Here is a 16,449-nt window from a genome sequence, read left to right on the forward strand (position 1 = left end):
AAAAAAAAAAAAAAAAAAGATGTAGCCAGTATGGTGGCATTTGCCTGTAGTCCCAGCTACTTGGGAGGCTGAGGCGAGAGGATTGCTTGAGCCCAGGAGTTTGAGACCAGCCGGGGGAAGGTAGCGAGACCCCATATCTACAAAATTTAAAACATTTGAGCTGGGCGTGGTGGTGCGTATCTGTAGTTCTAGCTGCTGGGGAGGCTGAGGCAGGATGATCTCTTGAGTTCAGGAGTTCGAAGCCATCTGGGCAACATAGTTAGACTCCCATATATTAATAATAATAAATACATAATTTTAAAAAGAAGACGTAAATAACAAACATCACACATTCCAGGATAGGTAGAGAGGGTGAGGGCTGTAAGAAGATCACTTGCTTCTAAAACTATGTTCTCCCCATGGGAGTCCCGTCCCCCCTCTCTGGGGAATGAACCGAGGTGACACGGGCTTGTCTCTTGGTAGGAGGAGGAGGAAGAGCAGCCGCAGGCAGCGCAGCCTCCCACCCTGCCCGTGGAGGAGAAAAAGAAGATTCCAGATCCAGACAGCGACGACGTCTCTGAGGTGGACGCACGGCACATCATTGAGTAAGGGATCCTGACACACACTGTTCTGTGCCAGCTTCCTGTGAGGTGGCGCTGGTGGGAGTGGCTAGAATCCCAGCCATCCCTAGATGACATTCAGCACTGTCCAGCCAGCTGCCACTGTGGAATCACAGAGAACAAATTTATTTACTTCACATTTCATGTATTTTATAGGGATTTAATAGAGCAAATGCATTCGCGTGGTTCACCATATGCTTACGAGGTAGTCAGGTGTGTGGGAGAAGCCCTCCTCCCCCCGTCCCCTGCTCCTCAGCTCCCTCCCTTTCCACTGCCCTCCCTGGGGAAACTTTCCAGCCTCGTGTGTCATCTTTCAGAGATGCTGTCTGCATTAGCAAGGAAAATGTGCATGTGTTTGTCTTTTCATTTGCATACATATCTCCGGTGTACATTGGTGTGCACCTTGTTATTTTCACCGAACCTTCCCTCTCGGAGGTGATCCTGTGTCCGTGCAGAGTGCTCCCAGTCTGGTCCTCAGTATGCAGTGTCATACTGAGTCACGTTATATTCTCATTTTTGTAGGCCTGTCCTTTGGTGGCAGGCATTTAGGTTATATTTCTCATCTTTTGCTCCTGTAACACATCACAGTTAACACACTAATCTCATCATTGCTTATGGTAAGGAATGAATGGATCCTGTTAAAAGGCAAGAGAGGGCCGGGCACGGTGACTCAGGCCTATAATCCCAGCATTTTGGAAGGCCAAGGCAGGCGGATCACTTGAGGTCAGGAGTTCAAGACCAGCCTGGCCAACATGGTGAAACCGCATCCCTACTAAAAATACCAAAATTAGCTGGGCGTGGTGATGTGCACCTGGAGTCCCAGCTACTTGCGAGACTGAGGCAGGAGAATCGCTTGAAATGGGGAGGAGGAGGCTGCAGTGAGCCAAGATAGCACCACTGCACTCCAGCATGGGCAACAGAGTGAGACTCCATCTCAAAAAATATATATATATATAGGTGGCTAAAAGTCACTTTTTTTTTTTTTTATTTCACCACGCTGGAGTACAGTGGCACGATCTCAGCTTACTGCAACCTCCACCTCCTGGGTTCAAGCAACTCTCCTGCGTCAGCCTCCCGAGTAACTGGCACTACAGGCGCGGGCCACCATGTCCAGCTAATTTTTGTATTTTTAGTAGAGATGGGGTTTCACCATGTTGGCCAGGATGGTCTTGATCTCTTGACCTCGTGATCCACCCACCTCGGCCTCCCAAAGTCCTGGAATTACAGGCATGAGCCACTTCACCTGGCCAAAGTCACTTTTTAAAATAAAAAGATTCAGATTATATTACAAATTGCCTAAGTTTTAACAATTCTGGTTTTGTATGAACCTGTTCAGTCTGTGTTTCTTTTCACCTTTAGGCTCATGAATTGTTATTAGAAAGAATGAGTCCTATTATCAGCGTCTGGCTAGGTGCAATGTGTCTTTATGTGCTTTGGCAAGTGACAGCATTCTTTTTGTTTGTTTGTTTTGAGACAGTCGCTCAGGCTGGAGTGCAATTTGTTTGCCTTGTCGCCCAGGCTGGAGTGCAGTGGCTCGATCTCTCAGCTCTCTGCAGCCTCTGCCTCCCGGGCTCAAGCGATTCTTTCACCTCAGCCTCCTGAGTAGCTGGGGTTACAGGCATGCACCACCACCACGCCTGGCTAATTTTTTTTTTCTTTATTTTGAGATGGAGTCTCGCTCTGTCACTCAGGCTGGAGTGCAGTGGCGTGATCTCGGCTCACTGCAGGCTCTGCCTCCCGGGTTCACGCCATTCTCCTGCCTCAGCCTCCCGAGTAGCTGGGACTACAGGCGCCCGCCACTGCGCCCAGCCTAATTTTTGTTTTTTGTAGTACAGATGGGGTTTCACCGTGTTGACCAGGCTGGTCTCGATCTCCTGGCCTCACGTTATCCGCCTGCTTCAGCCTCCCAAAGTGCTGAGATTACAGGCATGAGCCACCGCGCCTGTCTGCGTGACAGAATTCCTGTTCTGTGGTGGTGCAGTCAGGACCCAGAGCTCCCAGGAGTCCAGTCTGGGCCCCTCAGGCTCAGTGTGCGCTGCCCTGCCTGGCCTCACACTCTCCGGCTGCACCTCTGTATGTCTTACAGTGCTGGCCACAGGTCATTCTGCAGAAAGGGCCACTCCACAGAGCTTGTGTCAGGAGCAAGCACGTTGTCACAGATAGGAACGTGTGTCCTTACTCAGCGCTTCCGTCTCACTCCCAGGAACGCCAAGCAAGATGTCGATGATGAGTATGGTGTGTCCCAGGCCCTGGCACGTGGCCTGCAGTCCTACTATGCCGTGGCCCACGCTGTCACCGAGAGAGTGGACAAGCAGTCAGCGCTTATGGTCAATGGTGTCCTCAAACAGTACCAGGTGAGGTGGGGACTGGGGAGGCCACTGCCGTGTAGCTGCCTCGGTGCAGGTGTTCGCAGGTGGTGGGGGCTGCGGACGTCAGGCAGACCTGAGTTCACTTTTTGCTCTTTGTGGGCAATGCACTTTTCCCCTCTGAGCCACGGTTTCGCCTTGTGTAAAACAGAGATGTGGTCTGATAGGTTAGCTGCCAGGAGGAAGTGCAACAGCAGAAAGTCAGTGTCTACTGAGTGCCTGATGTGCCAGGCAGAGTGGGAGCGATTTGCACGCCAGTGGCCTCACGGAGGAGATGGGGCCACCTGAAGAGCAGAGGGGTGCAGCAGCTCCTCAGCATCACACCGTGTGTAGGGCTGAACCAGGACCGGAGCTCAGATCTGGGCATCTGCTTGCTCAGGGCAGATTACCTGAGCTCTGTGTGGTGTGAAACGGCAAGCGTCTGGAGCTTAGATCTAGGAGCCGGCAGCCCTGGACTCCGCTCTTTCTTCTGGGGATGGGGTAGCAGGTCCTGTGTGAGGGTGAAAAGATGATGACTCTGAAGCTTTTCACCTGGGCCTGACTTGGGACAGTCAAGAAGCAGAGCTGCTCATGCTCTTAATGCGGCCCGCCATCCCGAGCTCATTACAAGGTCCCACAAGACAACCAGCACAACTCCAACCAAAGAACAGGTCTCTCTGGTTTTCAATTTGATTGTGATCCCTCTTCCCCAACTTTCTTTTCTTTTCTTTTCTTTTGAAATGGAGTCTCTCTCTCTTGCCCAGGCTGGAGTGCAGTGGCACGATCTCAGCTCACTGCAACCTCTGCCTCCCGGGTTCAAGTGATTCTCCTGCCTCAGACTCCCGAGTAGCTTGGACTACAAGTGTGCACCATCACGCCCAGCTAGTTTTTGTATTTTTACTAGAGGCAGAGTTTCACCATGTTGGCCAGGCTAGTCTCAAACTCCTGACCTCAGGTGATCCACCCACCTTGGCCTCCCAAAGTGCTGGGATTACAGGTGTGAGCCACCTCACCCAGCCCCAACTTTCTTTAAGACAACTCTTAAAACTTTTGTGTTAATATCAGCATTCAAAACTGCGCATGCACCTACAGTCCCAGCTACTTAAGAGGCTGAGATGGGAAGATCACATGATCCCAGGAGTTGAAGATGGGCTGGGCAACATAGTGAGACACTGCCTCTACAAAAATATTTTTAAAATTAGCTGGGGGTGGTTGCACACATCTGTAGTCCCAGATACTCAGGCGGCTTAGGTGGGAGGAGAGCCCAAGCCCAGGACTTCTGAGCTGTAGTGCCCTATGTCGATTAGGTGTCTGTACTAAGTTCAGCATGAATATGATGACCTTCAGGAGTGGGGGACCACCAGGTGGCCTAAGGAGGAGGGAATCTGCCCAGGTCAGAAATGGAGCAGGTCAAAACTGATGTGCTGATCCGTAGTGAGATAGTCCCTATGAATAGCCACTGCACTCCAGCCTGGGCAACATAGAGAGACCCCATCTCTATAAAACAATAGTGAAACAAAGGCAAATCTCATGGTCAGTGGAATTTTCCAGGAGTCCAATGCAGTTAAAAAAAATTAGAACTTGGCTAGGCGCAGTGGCTCACTGCTGTGATCCCAGCACTTTGGGAGACCAAGGCGGGTGGATCACCTGAGGTCAGGAGTTTTGAGACCAGGCTAGCCAACATGGTGAGATCCTGTCTCTACCGAACATACAAAAAATTAGCTGGGGCCGGGCGCGGTGGCTCAAGCCTGTAATCCCAGCACTTTGGGAGGCCGAGATGGGCAGATCACGAGGTCAGGAGATCGAGACCATCCTGGCTAACACAGTGAAACCCCGTCTCTACTAAAAATACAAAAAACTAGCCAGGCGAGGTGATGGGCGCCTGTAGTCCCAGCTACTTGGGAGGCTGAGGCAGGAGAATGGCGTGAACCCGGGAGGTGGAGCTTTCAGTGAGCTGAGATCCGGCCACTGCACTCCAGCCTGGGCGACAGAGCAAGACTCCGTCTCGAAAAAAAAAAAAATTAGCTGGGCATGGTGGTGCATGCCTGTAATCCCATTTGCTTGGGAGACTGAGGTAGGAGAATTGCTTGAACCCAGGAGACAGAGGTTGCAGTGAGTCAGGATCGGGCCACTGCACTCCAGCCTGGGTAAGAGTAAGACTCGGTCTCAAAAAAAAAAAAGAATTAGAACTTGGCCAGAACTTACTTCCTCAATCCATTATGAAAATTTCCAAATTTTCCTTCATAACATTATCTTCAGTTTGCAAATAGTCTTGTATTTAAGACCTGTATTTCAGAAAGCTCCCAGGCTTTGGAAATCCCTCCCGTAATCTTGAAATGATGTTCAGGCGGCAAATTCCTCACCAAGTCGCCCTGAAGCCCTGAAGCCCTCGTGGTTTCCTGAGTGCAGGTGTCCCCTGGTGTGGGCAGGTTTTTCCTGTGTGCTGTGTGGGGCATGGTCAGGCAGGGACAGGCGGACAGTGTAACAGTTGGGAATGAGCTGTTGGGATGTGCACCAGAAATGTTACACTTGTCCATCATTAGCACAGTCACCCTGCAACTTCACAGACGCTATTGTAAGGCTGAGGTTCCGCAATAAAGAATCGGGTTGGTTCAGAGGAAAATCCTCGGTAAAGGCAGTCAAGGGTGGGATGTGGCTCAGGCAGAACTCGTGGCTGACTCTCTGAATGTGGAGAACCCTCTGGTGTCCTACCCGGCCTTCAGTCCTGGCGTGGCCGTGTCTGTCTTTGCAGATCAAAGGCTTGGAGTGGCTGGTGTCCCTGTACAACAACAACCTGAACGGCATCCTGGCTGACGAGATGGGCCTGGGGAAGACCATCCAGACCATCGCGCTCATCACGTACCTCATGGAGCACAAACGCATCAACGGGCCCTTCCTCATCATTGTGCCTCTCTCGTGAGTACCCGGTGCCAGCAACACCGCACACGCTGCTCACACGCTCCTGTGTTCGTTTCCTAAGTTTGCCACAGTAGAGTACCACAGACGAGGTGGCTTAATGACGGAAATGTATTTTCCTGGAGGCCAGAAGTCCAAGGTCAAGCTATAGTAGGTTGCTTCCTCCTGAGGCCTCTCTTCCTGGCTTGCAGGGATGCGTGCTTACACGTGTCTCCCTGTGCCTTCACGTGGCCCTTCCTCCGTGCATGCCTGTGTCCTCATCTCTTCTTCTTAGAAGGACACCGGTCAGGTTGGATGAGGGTGCATCCTAAGGGCCTGCTTTAACTTCATTGCCTCTGTATTGGCGCTGTCTCCAGGTACAGTCACATCCTGAGCTACTGGGGGTTAGGACAGCTCCACCCGCCTCGGGCCTGTGCACAGCTCCACACATCACAGCCTCTGCCTCTGGGTTCCGGAGCAAGTAGGGGCATGACTGCTTATCCCCTCCACCCCTGAGGAGGCCTGGGGTCCCTCTCCTGGGATGTCCTTGGTGTCCTTTTCAAGTCCCACAACCAGCAAAGTCCATGCATGGGAGTCGCAGGAGACAAAAACCTCCCACTAGAAAAGTAGGGTGAGGCCATTGAGGCTCCATTGAACAAACAGTCTCTACTTCCTCGCCATGCAGTGCGATGCTAAGGCCACCAGAGCCCTCGGGCACATCCCAGCGTGGCCCAGGTGCTTGGGCATGGTGGGATCTGGATACCATAAGAGGCTCTCACTTGCCACTGCCTGGCTCCACTGGCCTTTTTCTTCCAGCAAACTGAGAGTCCACCCCCTTGCCCACCTCTCTGGACATCTCCCTACCCAGCTCAGCCCCTGCACCAAAAGGGAGACCAGCCCAGGGTTTTCCCAGAAAACCCCAGGGCTGACTCTTACTGGTCCAGTTCAAGTCACATGTCCAGCACGCAGGCAGTCACTGGCCTGGGGGTTAGTCTGCTCTGATTGGCCAAACCTCAGCATGGCACTTGGTCCGGCCCTAGAGCACAGCCCCTACCTCCAGCCAGGCACTCACAGGGACCACTGCAGCCATGAGTCAGCAGCGCACCCCCAACCCCCAGCAGGCTGGCGAGCTGCATGCCCGTGCCCCAACCCCGTGGGAAAATGCCCTCCTGTCTGTAAGACAGCCAGGCCCCATGGTGGGCCTGACGTCCTGACTGTTGCAGGTAGGACTGGAGGAAAGGTGAGGACCCCAGAACCCTCCCAGGTTTACCGTGGAGCTGTTTCTCTCTTCTGTCCCCCTGCTTCCCTCATGGCGGGTAGAACAGACTGCCCTGGAGGAGCAGGGCTTCCTTGTGCACAGTGCTACAGGCAGCCGCACCTCCCCTCGTGGTCAGACCCAGATTGCTATAGCGATCCCGCTGCACCTTCCTGAGCTCTGTCCCCTGTCTGTCCGGACGCTGTTCCTTCCGGCTCTGCCCATCTCCTGGCTCCCCTCTGCCCTTCTTCCCCCAGAGGATGATGGGCGCGGTGGCAGCCGCCCTCTGAGGTTCCCGATTTTCCCTCCTTTCACTTACAAACTTCTCAGATCACCATCTCTGCTGGAATGCCGCTCTCCGGGGTGCTGTTGTTTTGCAGCCTTGGTTCTTAGTTAATTTTTGCTTTAAAAAAATTTTTTTAAACTTCATTTTGAAATGATCTCATTATTTATTTATTTATTTATTTATTTATTTATTTATATTTTTTGAGAAGGAGTCTCACACTGTTGACTGGCCCGGAGTGCAGTGGTGCCATCTCGGTTCACTGCAACCTCAACCTCCCGGGTTCAAGCGATTCTCCTGCCTCAGCCTCCCAAGTAGCTGGGATTACAGGCATGCACCACCACACCCGGCAATTTTTTTATATTTTTAGTAGAGGCGGGGCTTCTCCATGTTGGCCAGGCTGGTCTTGAACTCCTGACCCCGTGATCTGCCCGCCTCGGCCTCCCAAAGTGCTGGGATTAGGGGAGTGAGCCACCATGTCTGGCGAACTCATTTTTATAAAACATTGAAGAATTAGTGTAAAGAATTACTATGTACCCTTCACGCATCTTCCCCATTCTTTCATAACCCCAGGACAATTATGAAAACCAGGAAAATAACATGGACGTAATACTAATAGCAAACCAGAGGCCTTATTTACCAGTCTTGTCAGTTTTCCCACAGGTGGCCTTGTTCTGGTCCAGGATCCCACACTGTCACGTCTGTGTGGCATGCCTGTGGCAGTTCCTCATTTCATCCTTCATCCTTGTCGAGCTTGAAGCTGTTGAATCCTGGTCGGAGCTTTGGTAGCCTCTCCTTCAGTTTGGGTTTGTCTTACGTGATCACGTGGAGCAACGCCACGCCCTGCTTGATGTGCCTTAGCGGGGAAGGCGTGAGATGTTGAGGCCTTGGACTCTTGGGCAAGGTGCCTGCTGGGTTTCCCACTGTAAACGGAAAGTTACACTTTCCGTTAATAACTATCTCGTGGGAACGCACTTTGACAGTATGTAAATATCCCATTTCTCTTCCTACTTTTCCCAGTCATTTCAGCATCTGTCCTACTCCATTTCTTGTTGCCATAAAGGAATACCTGAGGCTAGGTGGTAAAGAGGTTTAGCCAGGTGTGGTGGCTCACGCCTGCAGTCCCAGCACTTTGGGAGGTCGAGGTGGGCGGATCACCTGAGGTCAGGAGACCAGCCTCACCAACATGGTGAAACCCTGTCTCCACCAAAAATGCAAAAAAAAATTAGCCAGGCGTGGTGGCGCATGCCTGTAATCCCAGCTACTCCGGAGGCTGAGGCAGGAAAATCGCTTGAACCTGGGAGGCAGAGGTTGCAGTGAGCAGACATCGCGCCATTGCACTCCAGCCTGGGCAAAAGAATGAAACTCTTTCTCAAAAAAAAAACCCAAAAAAACCAGAGGTTTATTTGGCTCATGATTTTGCTGGCTGGAAGACTGGGCACCTGGTGAGCGCTTCAGGCGGATTCCACTCCTGGTGGAAGGCAGAGGGCAACCAGTGTAGAGATCCCATGGGGAGAGAGGAGGCGAGGGAGGATTCGGGTGCCGGGCTCCTTTTAACAGTAGCTTCCAAGGGAGTTCAGAGAGCAAGAACTCACTCATCCCCCATCCCCAGTATGGTACAGGCCATTCATGAGGGTTCCGCCCCTGTGACCCATTCGCCTACCACCAGGCCCCACCTCCAACACTGGAAATCAGATTTCGGCATGAGGTTTGGAAGCACCAAATACCCAAACTATAGCAGCAAACATCGGATAAGTCTTGCCTGAAAAAATAGTTACATGAGAGTTGCTAGATACATGGTTACCTGTTTCTATCCACCCTTCTCTGCAAATTACCTGGAATTCTACTATTAGGAAGAGCTTTCTCTTCTCCCCCATGTGCTTGTTAGGGTAATTCTTATATCATTGTGGACTCACACAAACAAATATTATTTATTTCATTGCTTCAGTTTTTTCAGGTTCGGCCTGGGAGAATTCTCCCTGGATGAATTGTGTCCTTTCTATTGATTTAGTCATTTCTTCATTTGAGTATGGACCTACGGATTAAATTATTTATTTTCTACTCCAGGCTATGCACCAGTGCTGGGTTTTGTTTTGTGGCTCAAATCCATCCAGCTTTGGCCACTGGGAGCTCTTTAGGTTGGCTCTTCTGTCCTTTGACACGCCCCCAGCATTGGGTGAATTTTGAGGACTTTCTTGCTTTTTGGCACCAAGAGATGCCACAGGCTTACATAGTCCATTTCCTGCCCACTCCCTCGAATCAGCCATTTCTCCATGGAGCCTGGTTTCCCTTCTTACAGAATCGGTTTGGGAACCAAGACCTGGGTCCTGGATGGGCCCGTTGCTTCTGGGGTGTCGTTGCTCCCTGGGCCCTCTCAGTGGTCAGTGCTTGGAGATTTGTGTCCGCGTGCTGATGCTATGTGCACATATCGTCTAAAAGGCCTTCTCTGCCTCTGCATCTGTTTCTGTGTTAAGCTGAACATGAGTTCACGCCACTGTCTGCGGGAGTGGGGACCACAGGTTCCTTCTCGCACTTGCACCCTGTGCGTGTTCCCAGTCTCAGCGTCCGTGGACAGCAGTTTCAGAGTAGTGAGCCCGTACCTCTGAGAAGCATCTTGAACCACTAGAACGCAGGCCTTGGGACCAGTTCCTTGTGTCGTCAGGCATCCAGATTGCAGTCAGATTCCATTTCCAGGGTGATAGAGGTCAGCTCCTTCCCTCACTTCAGTGAGGTTATGAGGTGGGTGCTCCTGCAGTCTTTTCACACCACGCCCCACCTGGGCAAGTGTCCACACTGTGGAACGCCAGCTCCTGCAGGCCAGAAGAGGGCCCGCGCCCTGGGGAATGTTTACAGCGTACGGGCATCCGACCGTGCCGGCCCTCTCAACTGGGAATTGCTGCCTCCTTCCGTGAGCTGCTTGTCCTGCCTCCGTTTGGACTTCTGTCTCCGGAACCTGTCCCCTCAGGCCCCTCCTGACCCTTGCTCTGGCTCTTCTCCCTCCCAGTGCAGATGCTTCTCACATCTCCAGCTTCTCCCTTGGTGCCCTGACTGTCCCCCATCATTCCAGGGAGGTTTCACTGTTCCTAAGTCAGCGGAAGCGCAGGGTCAGGCCCTACGGGCCAGGTCCAGTGGCTCCAAGATGCCATCAGGGACCCAGCCTCCCCCAGGTTTTTGCCCAGTCATTCTTGGGTGACTCCAACCCTCAGGCTCCTTACCTCATGGTTACAAGACGGCTCCACTGCCTCCCTCACCTCATCCAGGTTCCAGGAGAGTGGACAGGGCAAAAGGCAGCGGAAGCGCAAGGCTGCTGAGCCCCTGCTCCCCACACTCCTTCAGAGACTATCCCCATTGGCTCTGCCGCCTGGTTGGCTGTGGCTTCCAGGGGGGCTGAAGATGGGTTCATGGTGGACACAGCACCTCCCTCCTGGAACTGCTTGGGGGTAAACCAGGAGTAGTCCCTGGAACTCCAGCTTCGAGCCCTGTCTTTACGAACCACCCCGTCTAGACTTTCTGAGTGGCTTCACTCCCCCACTGAAAACTCCCTGCCCCAGTCTTCCTCCCAGAGCCCGCCCCCTTGGGGACTCAGCTTTATCGCTGCCTCCACCCTCTCCTCAGTCTCTAGGCTGTCGGTCCCAGGTGACTCACCCCTCCCCACTGCATTCTGCCTTCCCCCATGTCCTCCCTCATCCCAGTCCTGGTCATCCCACAGGGGAGCAGCCACGTATCGCCACTCCCTCCCATCCCTGTCCTCCTGCCTGCCACCTGAGCCAGGCCCTGCCTCGCCCCTCACTGTCCTCGTTCTCTCTCACAGTCAGGAACCTTCCATGGCTGAAGGGTGGCAGAAAGACCGTTTGGTGTCTCCCATATCCCCAGGTCTCCACAGCACTGTTGATAGCCTGGCTCTGGGCATGAAGCCTGTGTTCTGAAGCTGCATTTTCCTGGCAGCAGGTGCAGGCTCCCCCAGCCCTGGCAGTGTTGTTTCTGTCCCCCATCACATCTCTGTGTCCCTACTTCTCTAAAAGCCCTTGTCCTCTTTTCCCAGTGGCCTCCCTTGTGCCCTCCGAGGCAGAGCCCTTTACGTCCTCGCCAGTCTCCTTCCCTCCCTCCCTCCACCGCCCTAAACACAGTTTCTCTGCCCACTCTGGGGGCCGTAACCATGTTGGCCTCGCCCTGGCAGCCAGTGGCTGTGGGTTTGCACAGTGAGCCGTTGATGAGAGGCCAGCACTTGACTCTCATTTCCTTGTCCCATCAGAACGCTGTCCAACTGGGCGTACGAGTTTGACAAGTGGGCCCCCTCCGTGGTGAAGGTGTCCTACAAGGTAGGTCACGGCCGCTGAGGTTTCCACTCTTGCTACGGAGGTGCAGGCAGTGGGCGGGCGGGACATCCACACACACCTCTGCACAGTGAACCTGGGGAGAATGCTGGGTCTCCCGTCACACGGAGTCTCCAGGACAGCCTGGAACTCCAGTCACATGGGTCCGGGAGTTTGGACTGGGCAGGGACAGAGCAGATTAGCTCACTGGGGAGGAGGCAGGAGTGAGCATGGTGGTCAGCACTCAGAGGCCAGCTCGGGAGCCTGAGATGGGGACCCAGCCACCAGGAATGGGCAGATGGCGGTGCAGGCTGCGCGGTTCCCTCAGGCCCTGGCCACCACTGGCCCGCATTGCTTCCCCTTCCCTCTGCAGCGCATGTTCTGCATGGGGAGGTCTGGGGACGGGCCAGCGGCCCTGCCAGCCCCTTTCCCCACTCCCCTCTGTGAGGACAAGCCCTCCCACCGTGTCACTGGGCAGCTGCGGGGGGTGCCTGTGCCCCTCCTGCCACCCGGCCCCAAAAGCTGAGCTGCGTATCCTGCTTCCCTTACAGGGATCCCCAGCAGCAAGACGGGCCTTTGTCCCCCAGCTCCGGAGTGGGAAGTTCAACGTCTTGCTGACAACGTACGAGTACATCATCAAAGACAAGCATATCCTCGCCAAGGTAGCGTGTCCCCGGGGGAAACGCCAGGCCACGGGCCGAGTGCTTTGGGGCTGCTGCTGCCTGACCACGATGTTCACACATGGGTCACGCTGCCCGTCCCCTCCAAAGCCCCTGCGAGTAACTTCCCAGAGCCCTACCTGCATGTGGGTGAAGACAGCTGCCCTGTGTAGGGGGAAGGCCCAGGTAGGGGCGTCCTCGGGTTTACCTCCCCAACTGTCTCCAGGCAGGCCCTGAGTCAGGCCCAGAAGCTGGGGCCATCTGCACAGCATGAGCTCTGCCTCCTCTTGGGCCTTTTGCCCAGAGAGCCTCAGCACCAAGGCGTCTCCTGACCCACCTACAGGGTCCCCATGGGGCCTTGGCCAGACCAGTCTTGTCCTCCTGTCTCTCACTGCTTTGGCCGTCCCTCCCTGGGGCCCTGGCTTCTCACCACAGGCCATGGGCTGAGATTCAGCGTGTGGGGGAGAGCTCGAGGGCCAAAAACCATGACTGCCTGCTGGCCTTGGGCAGCTGGTTTGGGCTGTTCCGTGAGGGTCCTGCTGGCTTGGAAGCCTCTTCTGGGATGAAACTGTGAAAGCAGTCCCAGCATGGCCATCAGTGATGAAAATATGGCCCAGATAGAAAACAGACATAGTCCTCTGCCTCCAAAAACTCATGTTCCTCATTCGAGGAGGGGTCGCAGGTAAAGATGTACCTGGTCTCACTCCTAAACATCCAACTGAGTGAGTGTTGAGCAGTAAAATTTTTTGCGGTTTTTTTTTTTGAGACCAAGTCTCGCTCTGTTGCCCATGCTGGAGTGCAGTGATGCGATCACGGCTCGCTGCAGGCCTAATCTCCTGGCCTCAAGCGATCCTTCCACCTCACCCTCCTGAGTAGTCCCACCAAGCCCAGCTAATTTTTTAAAATTTATTTTTTATGGAGATGGGGTCTTGGCTGTTCTGCTGATCTCAAACTCCTGACCTCAAGGAATCCTCTCACCTTGGCCTCACAAAGCACTGGGCAACTGTGGCTGGCCTAACAGTGGAGTTCTTGACCCAGGGATGGGGGGGATGGAGGAGCTGTTTATGGGTTGCCCCGCCTCTCAGTGCATGGCTGGAGTGACGATACTGGGGCTGTTTTTTTTTTTTGAGACAGAGTCTCACGGCTGTCCCCCGGGCTGGAGTGCAGTGGAGCGATCTCAGCTCACTGCAACAGCCTCTGCCTCTTGGGTTCAAGTGATTCTCCTGCCTCAGCCTTCCGAGGACTGGGTGTTTTTTCCCTGAGCCAACACGGGAGGAAACTGAGGCCCAGGGAGTTGGGTATCCTGCGTGCAGGCTCTTGCCTCAGGTCTGTGCTTCAGGTGCTTCCTCTGCGGCTGACTCTGTAGAAAGCCAGGTCGTGTGCAGGCCCAGGAATCAGGCTCTGAAACCCCATGCTCCCCTGCCAGTGACTCGGGTGATGTAATCACCCCACAGTGGGAGTGCTCTTTGAGTGCGGCCACTGCGCCCCCTCCTGACCTGCATGGCCCTGTATGTAGTGGCGCGGCCCCTACCCCATGGGGCACATGTTCTGAATCATAGGCTGCTCATTAGAAATGTACCCATCACCAACCCAGTTCCCCTGAGACCCTCCACACCAGCGGGACAGACTCCCCAGTCAGCAAGATGTATCTTCTGTCAGAATGTGCTGGGCATTTTTCTGTGCTGTAGGTTGATATGTGTGATTTTGCGGGGAAGCCAGCTTACTTTTTTGCAATTCGCTTTGCTCACCTGACAATAGTCATGGGGTCACGGGCCTGTCTCGAGGGCTACCTTGTGTGGCTCCAACTCGGTGAGTCGGCCCCGGGGCAGGACGTCAGGACTGTGCTCTCCACCCAGCTGCGCTCTTCCACCTGGAGCCTTCCTGGCTCCTGGGCACAGAGTGGGAGATTCTCCCCCTGTGCTGGGCCACCTGCTGCCCCCGCCCCTGATTGCCCACTCTGTGCCGGCAGATCCGTTGGAAGTACATGATTGTGGACGAAGGTCACCGCATGAAGAACCACCACTGCAAGCTGACGCAGGTGCTCAACACGCACTATGTGGCGCCCCGCCGCCTGCTGCTGACAGGCACACCACTGCAGAACAAGCTTCCCGAGCTCTGGGCGCTGCTCAACTTCCTGCTGCCCACCATCTTCAAGAGCTGCAGCACCTTCGAGCAGTGGTTCAACGCACCCTTCGCCATGACTGGGGAAAAGGTGGGTTTGTCCAGTTGTGCCCATGCTGATGGTTCCAGGTGCGGCTGGTTCTGCTGGCTAGAGCGTGTCGAGCGCCTGCTACAGCTGGCTAGGCCTGTGCTGGGTGCCTGGCGAGATTCCGCATCTGCATGGAGCAGGGGAGCCCTGGAACCCAAGGCTGGGGCAGCCATAAGGGCCCCAGGGGAGCAGGGCAGAGGTCATGATGGTGAATCTCGGAATGCGTGGGGCGTCTCTGACTCTGTGCTGCAGGTGTAGAAGGAATGGTGAGGAAGATGGCCCTGAGGCAGCTGTGGAACCGCAAGTGTGTGGAGAGCACCGCTAGAGTCTGCAGCGTGCTGTAGGCCCCTTTAGGTGCCCTCAGAACTCACCCTCAGGGCAGTGGGAAGGAAGCTTGGAAGATTCCAGTTAACGAGGCTGCATGGTCAGGTTCTGTCTTATGTTGTTTTCCAAAAGCGCAGTGGCCAGTGTGTCTCAGTGTCTGGGTGACAACATCAGCCAGGCCGTGGCATGGCGGCATCATCATGGATGCGTAGCCCCACACCAGCACTGGTCCCTGAGCCTAGAGCCCCCCTTGCTGTTGGAGGTTGAAACTGTGGGACGGGCTGTGTTTCTTTCTAAGGGGTTTAAGTAGCCAGATGCTGAAGTGTGGGCAGAACTACAGAGGTTACCTCGAAGTGCCCTGCCCACCCCCTTCTTCCCATCTTAGACAGGTCCAGGGCAGCTGGGGCCTTCCTGGCCTCGTCCGTGAGTTCCCTGCCCTCTCGGCTGCTGGTCAAGGCTGTGACTCTTCTGACAGAGAAACTGAGGCATTCCCCAAAGCCTTATGATAAAAGGTTCCCCAATTTTTAGATTCCCAGGCCCCCCACACCAAGAGCCAGGATCTGATGCCGTAGTTTCGGCACTTTCTGAGCCGAGCAAAAGCTCTGCCAAAGGATTGCTTGGGAAGCAATAGAAGAAAAGTTCTGGCTTCATCTCATTTTGCTTTAACTTTTTAATTAAATCATTTTAAAAGTTAGTTCTTAGTAGAGGAGTAGGCGCCGTGGGAGGTCAGGGTTTCTTTCACCTAGCTCCACCCAGGCTGAGTGAGAGCCCTCCCTGAGAATCACTCTGTGTAAGCCCCACGTGGTCAGACTGGCCCCTGCAGCGCTGCTGGCGTGAGCTTGGTGTGTGGTGGGTCTGTGGGCACTCCAGTCTGTGTTACTCGTGGAGAGCAGCATGCCCGCTGCCGGGGTCTTTCTGGTGAGGCACAGGGAGCAGGGTGAGACGCTTCCCAACTGCATGGGGTGGGCAGATGGTCCACACAGAGGTTTGTGCTCTGGGTACTGCAGCTCCATGTCCCAGGAATTACACGGAGGGAACCAGATCCTTACAGTTTCCTAAAGAAGAGGGTGCCCTGCTGGGCCCCCAGAAAGCATAAAGCGGTCTGAAAAGCCACATGTCAAGGTCAGGGACATCCCAGGGGACCCCATCCCCCCTGTCTCCACATCCGCACCTTCTAGTGAGACCTCCGTTGCCCTCCTTTGGAGGTAATGCTTGCTTCTCGCGTCTTGGGGGGTTCCAGGTGGACCTGAATGAGGAGGAAACCATTCTCATCATCCGGCGTCTCCACAAAGTGCTGCGGCCCTTCTTGCTCCGACGACTCAAGAAGGAAGTCGAGGCCCAGTTGCCCGAAAAGGTGACGGAGTTTTGACGGGAGCCACTGGTGAAGCAGCCTCATGTGGGGGCTTTCCCCAGGGCTGGGCGTGCTCAGGGTCTCTCCCCACAGTCCCGGGCCTGCCCTGGTCAATCCAGCTTGGGGGCGGCGATGATGTCACTGGGTCTGTCACGCTCTATGCTGCTGTTCTGCCGTAGGGATTAAAAAGCACTCATAGACTCACATAGCTCACAA

The 16,449-nt window shown here is 54.4% G+C and overlaps 1 protein-coding gene across 7 annotated transcripts in view; it reads left to right on the forward strand.

Annotated features, from left to right (window-relative positions):
* The window catches only part of SMARCA4 (SWI/SNF related, matrix associated, actin dependent regulator of chromatin, subfamily a, member 4), a 126,319-nt gene that overhangs the window by 68,716 nt on the left and 41,154 nt on the right, over positions 1–16,449 (forward strand). For all 7 annotated transcript variants that reach the window (XM_011994695.1, XM_011994687.1, XM_011994703.1 and 4 more), the window contains 7 exons: positions 463–584; positions 2,803–2,953; positions 5,697–5,860; positions 11,630–11,696; positions 12,242–12,352; positions 14,319–14,561; positions 16,123–16,236. In XM_011994695.1, coding sequence (XP_011850085.1) covers positions 463–584; positions 2,803–2,953; positions 5,697–5,860; positions 11,630–11,696; positions 12,242–12,352; positions 14,319–14,561; positions 16,123–16,236 — 972 coding nt within the window. The remainder of the gene's footprint in view (positions 1–462; positions 585–2,802; positions 2,954–5,696; positions 5,861–11,629; positions 11,697–12,241; positions 12,353–14,318; positions 14,562–16,122; positions 16,237–16,449) is intronic.

Source organism: Mandrillus leucophaeus, unplaced genomic scaffold (assembly GCF_000951045.1).
Source record: "Mandrillus leucophaeus isolate KB7577 unplaced genomic scaffold, Mleu.le_1.0 Scaffold112, whole genome shotgun sequence".
NCBI classification, from domain to species: Eukaryota; Metazoa; Chordata; class Mammalia; order Primates; family Cercopithecidae; genus Mandrillus; species Mandrillus leucophaeus.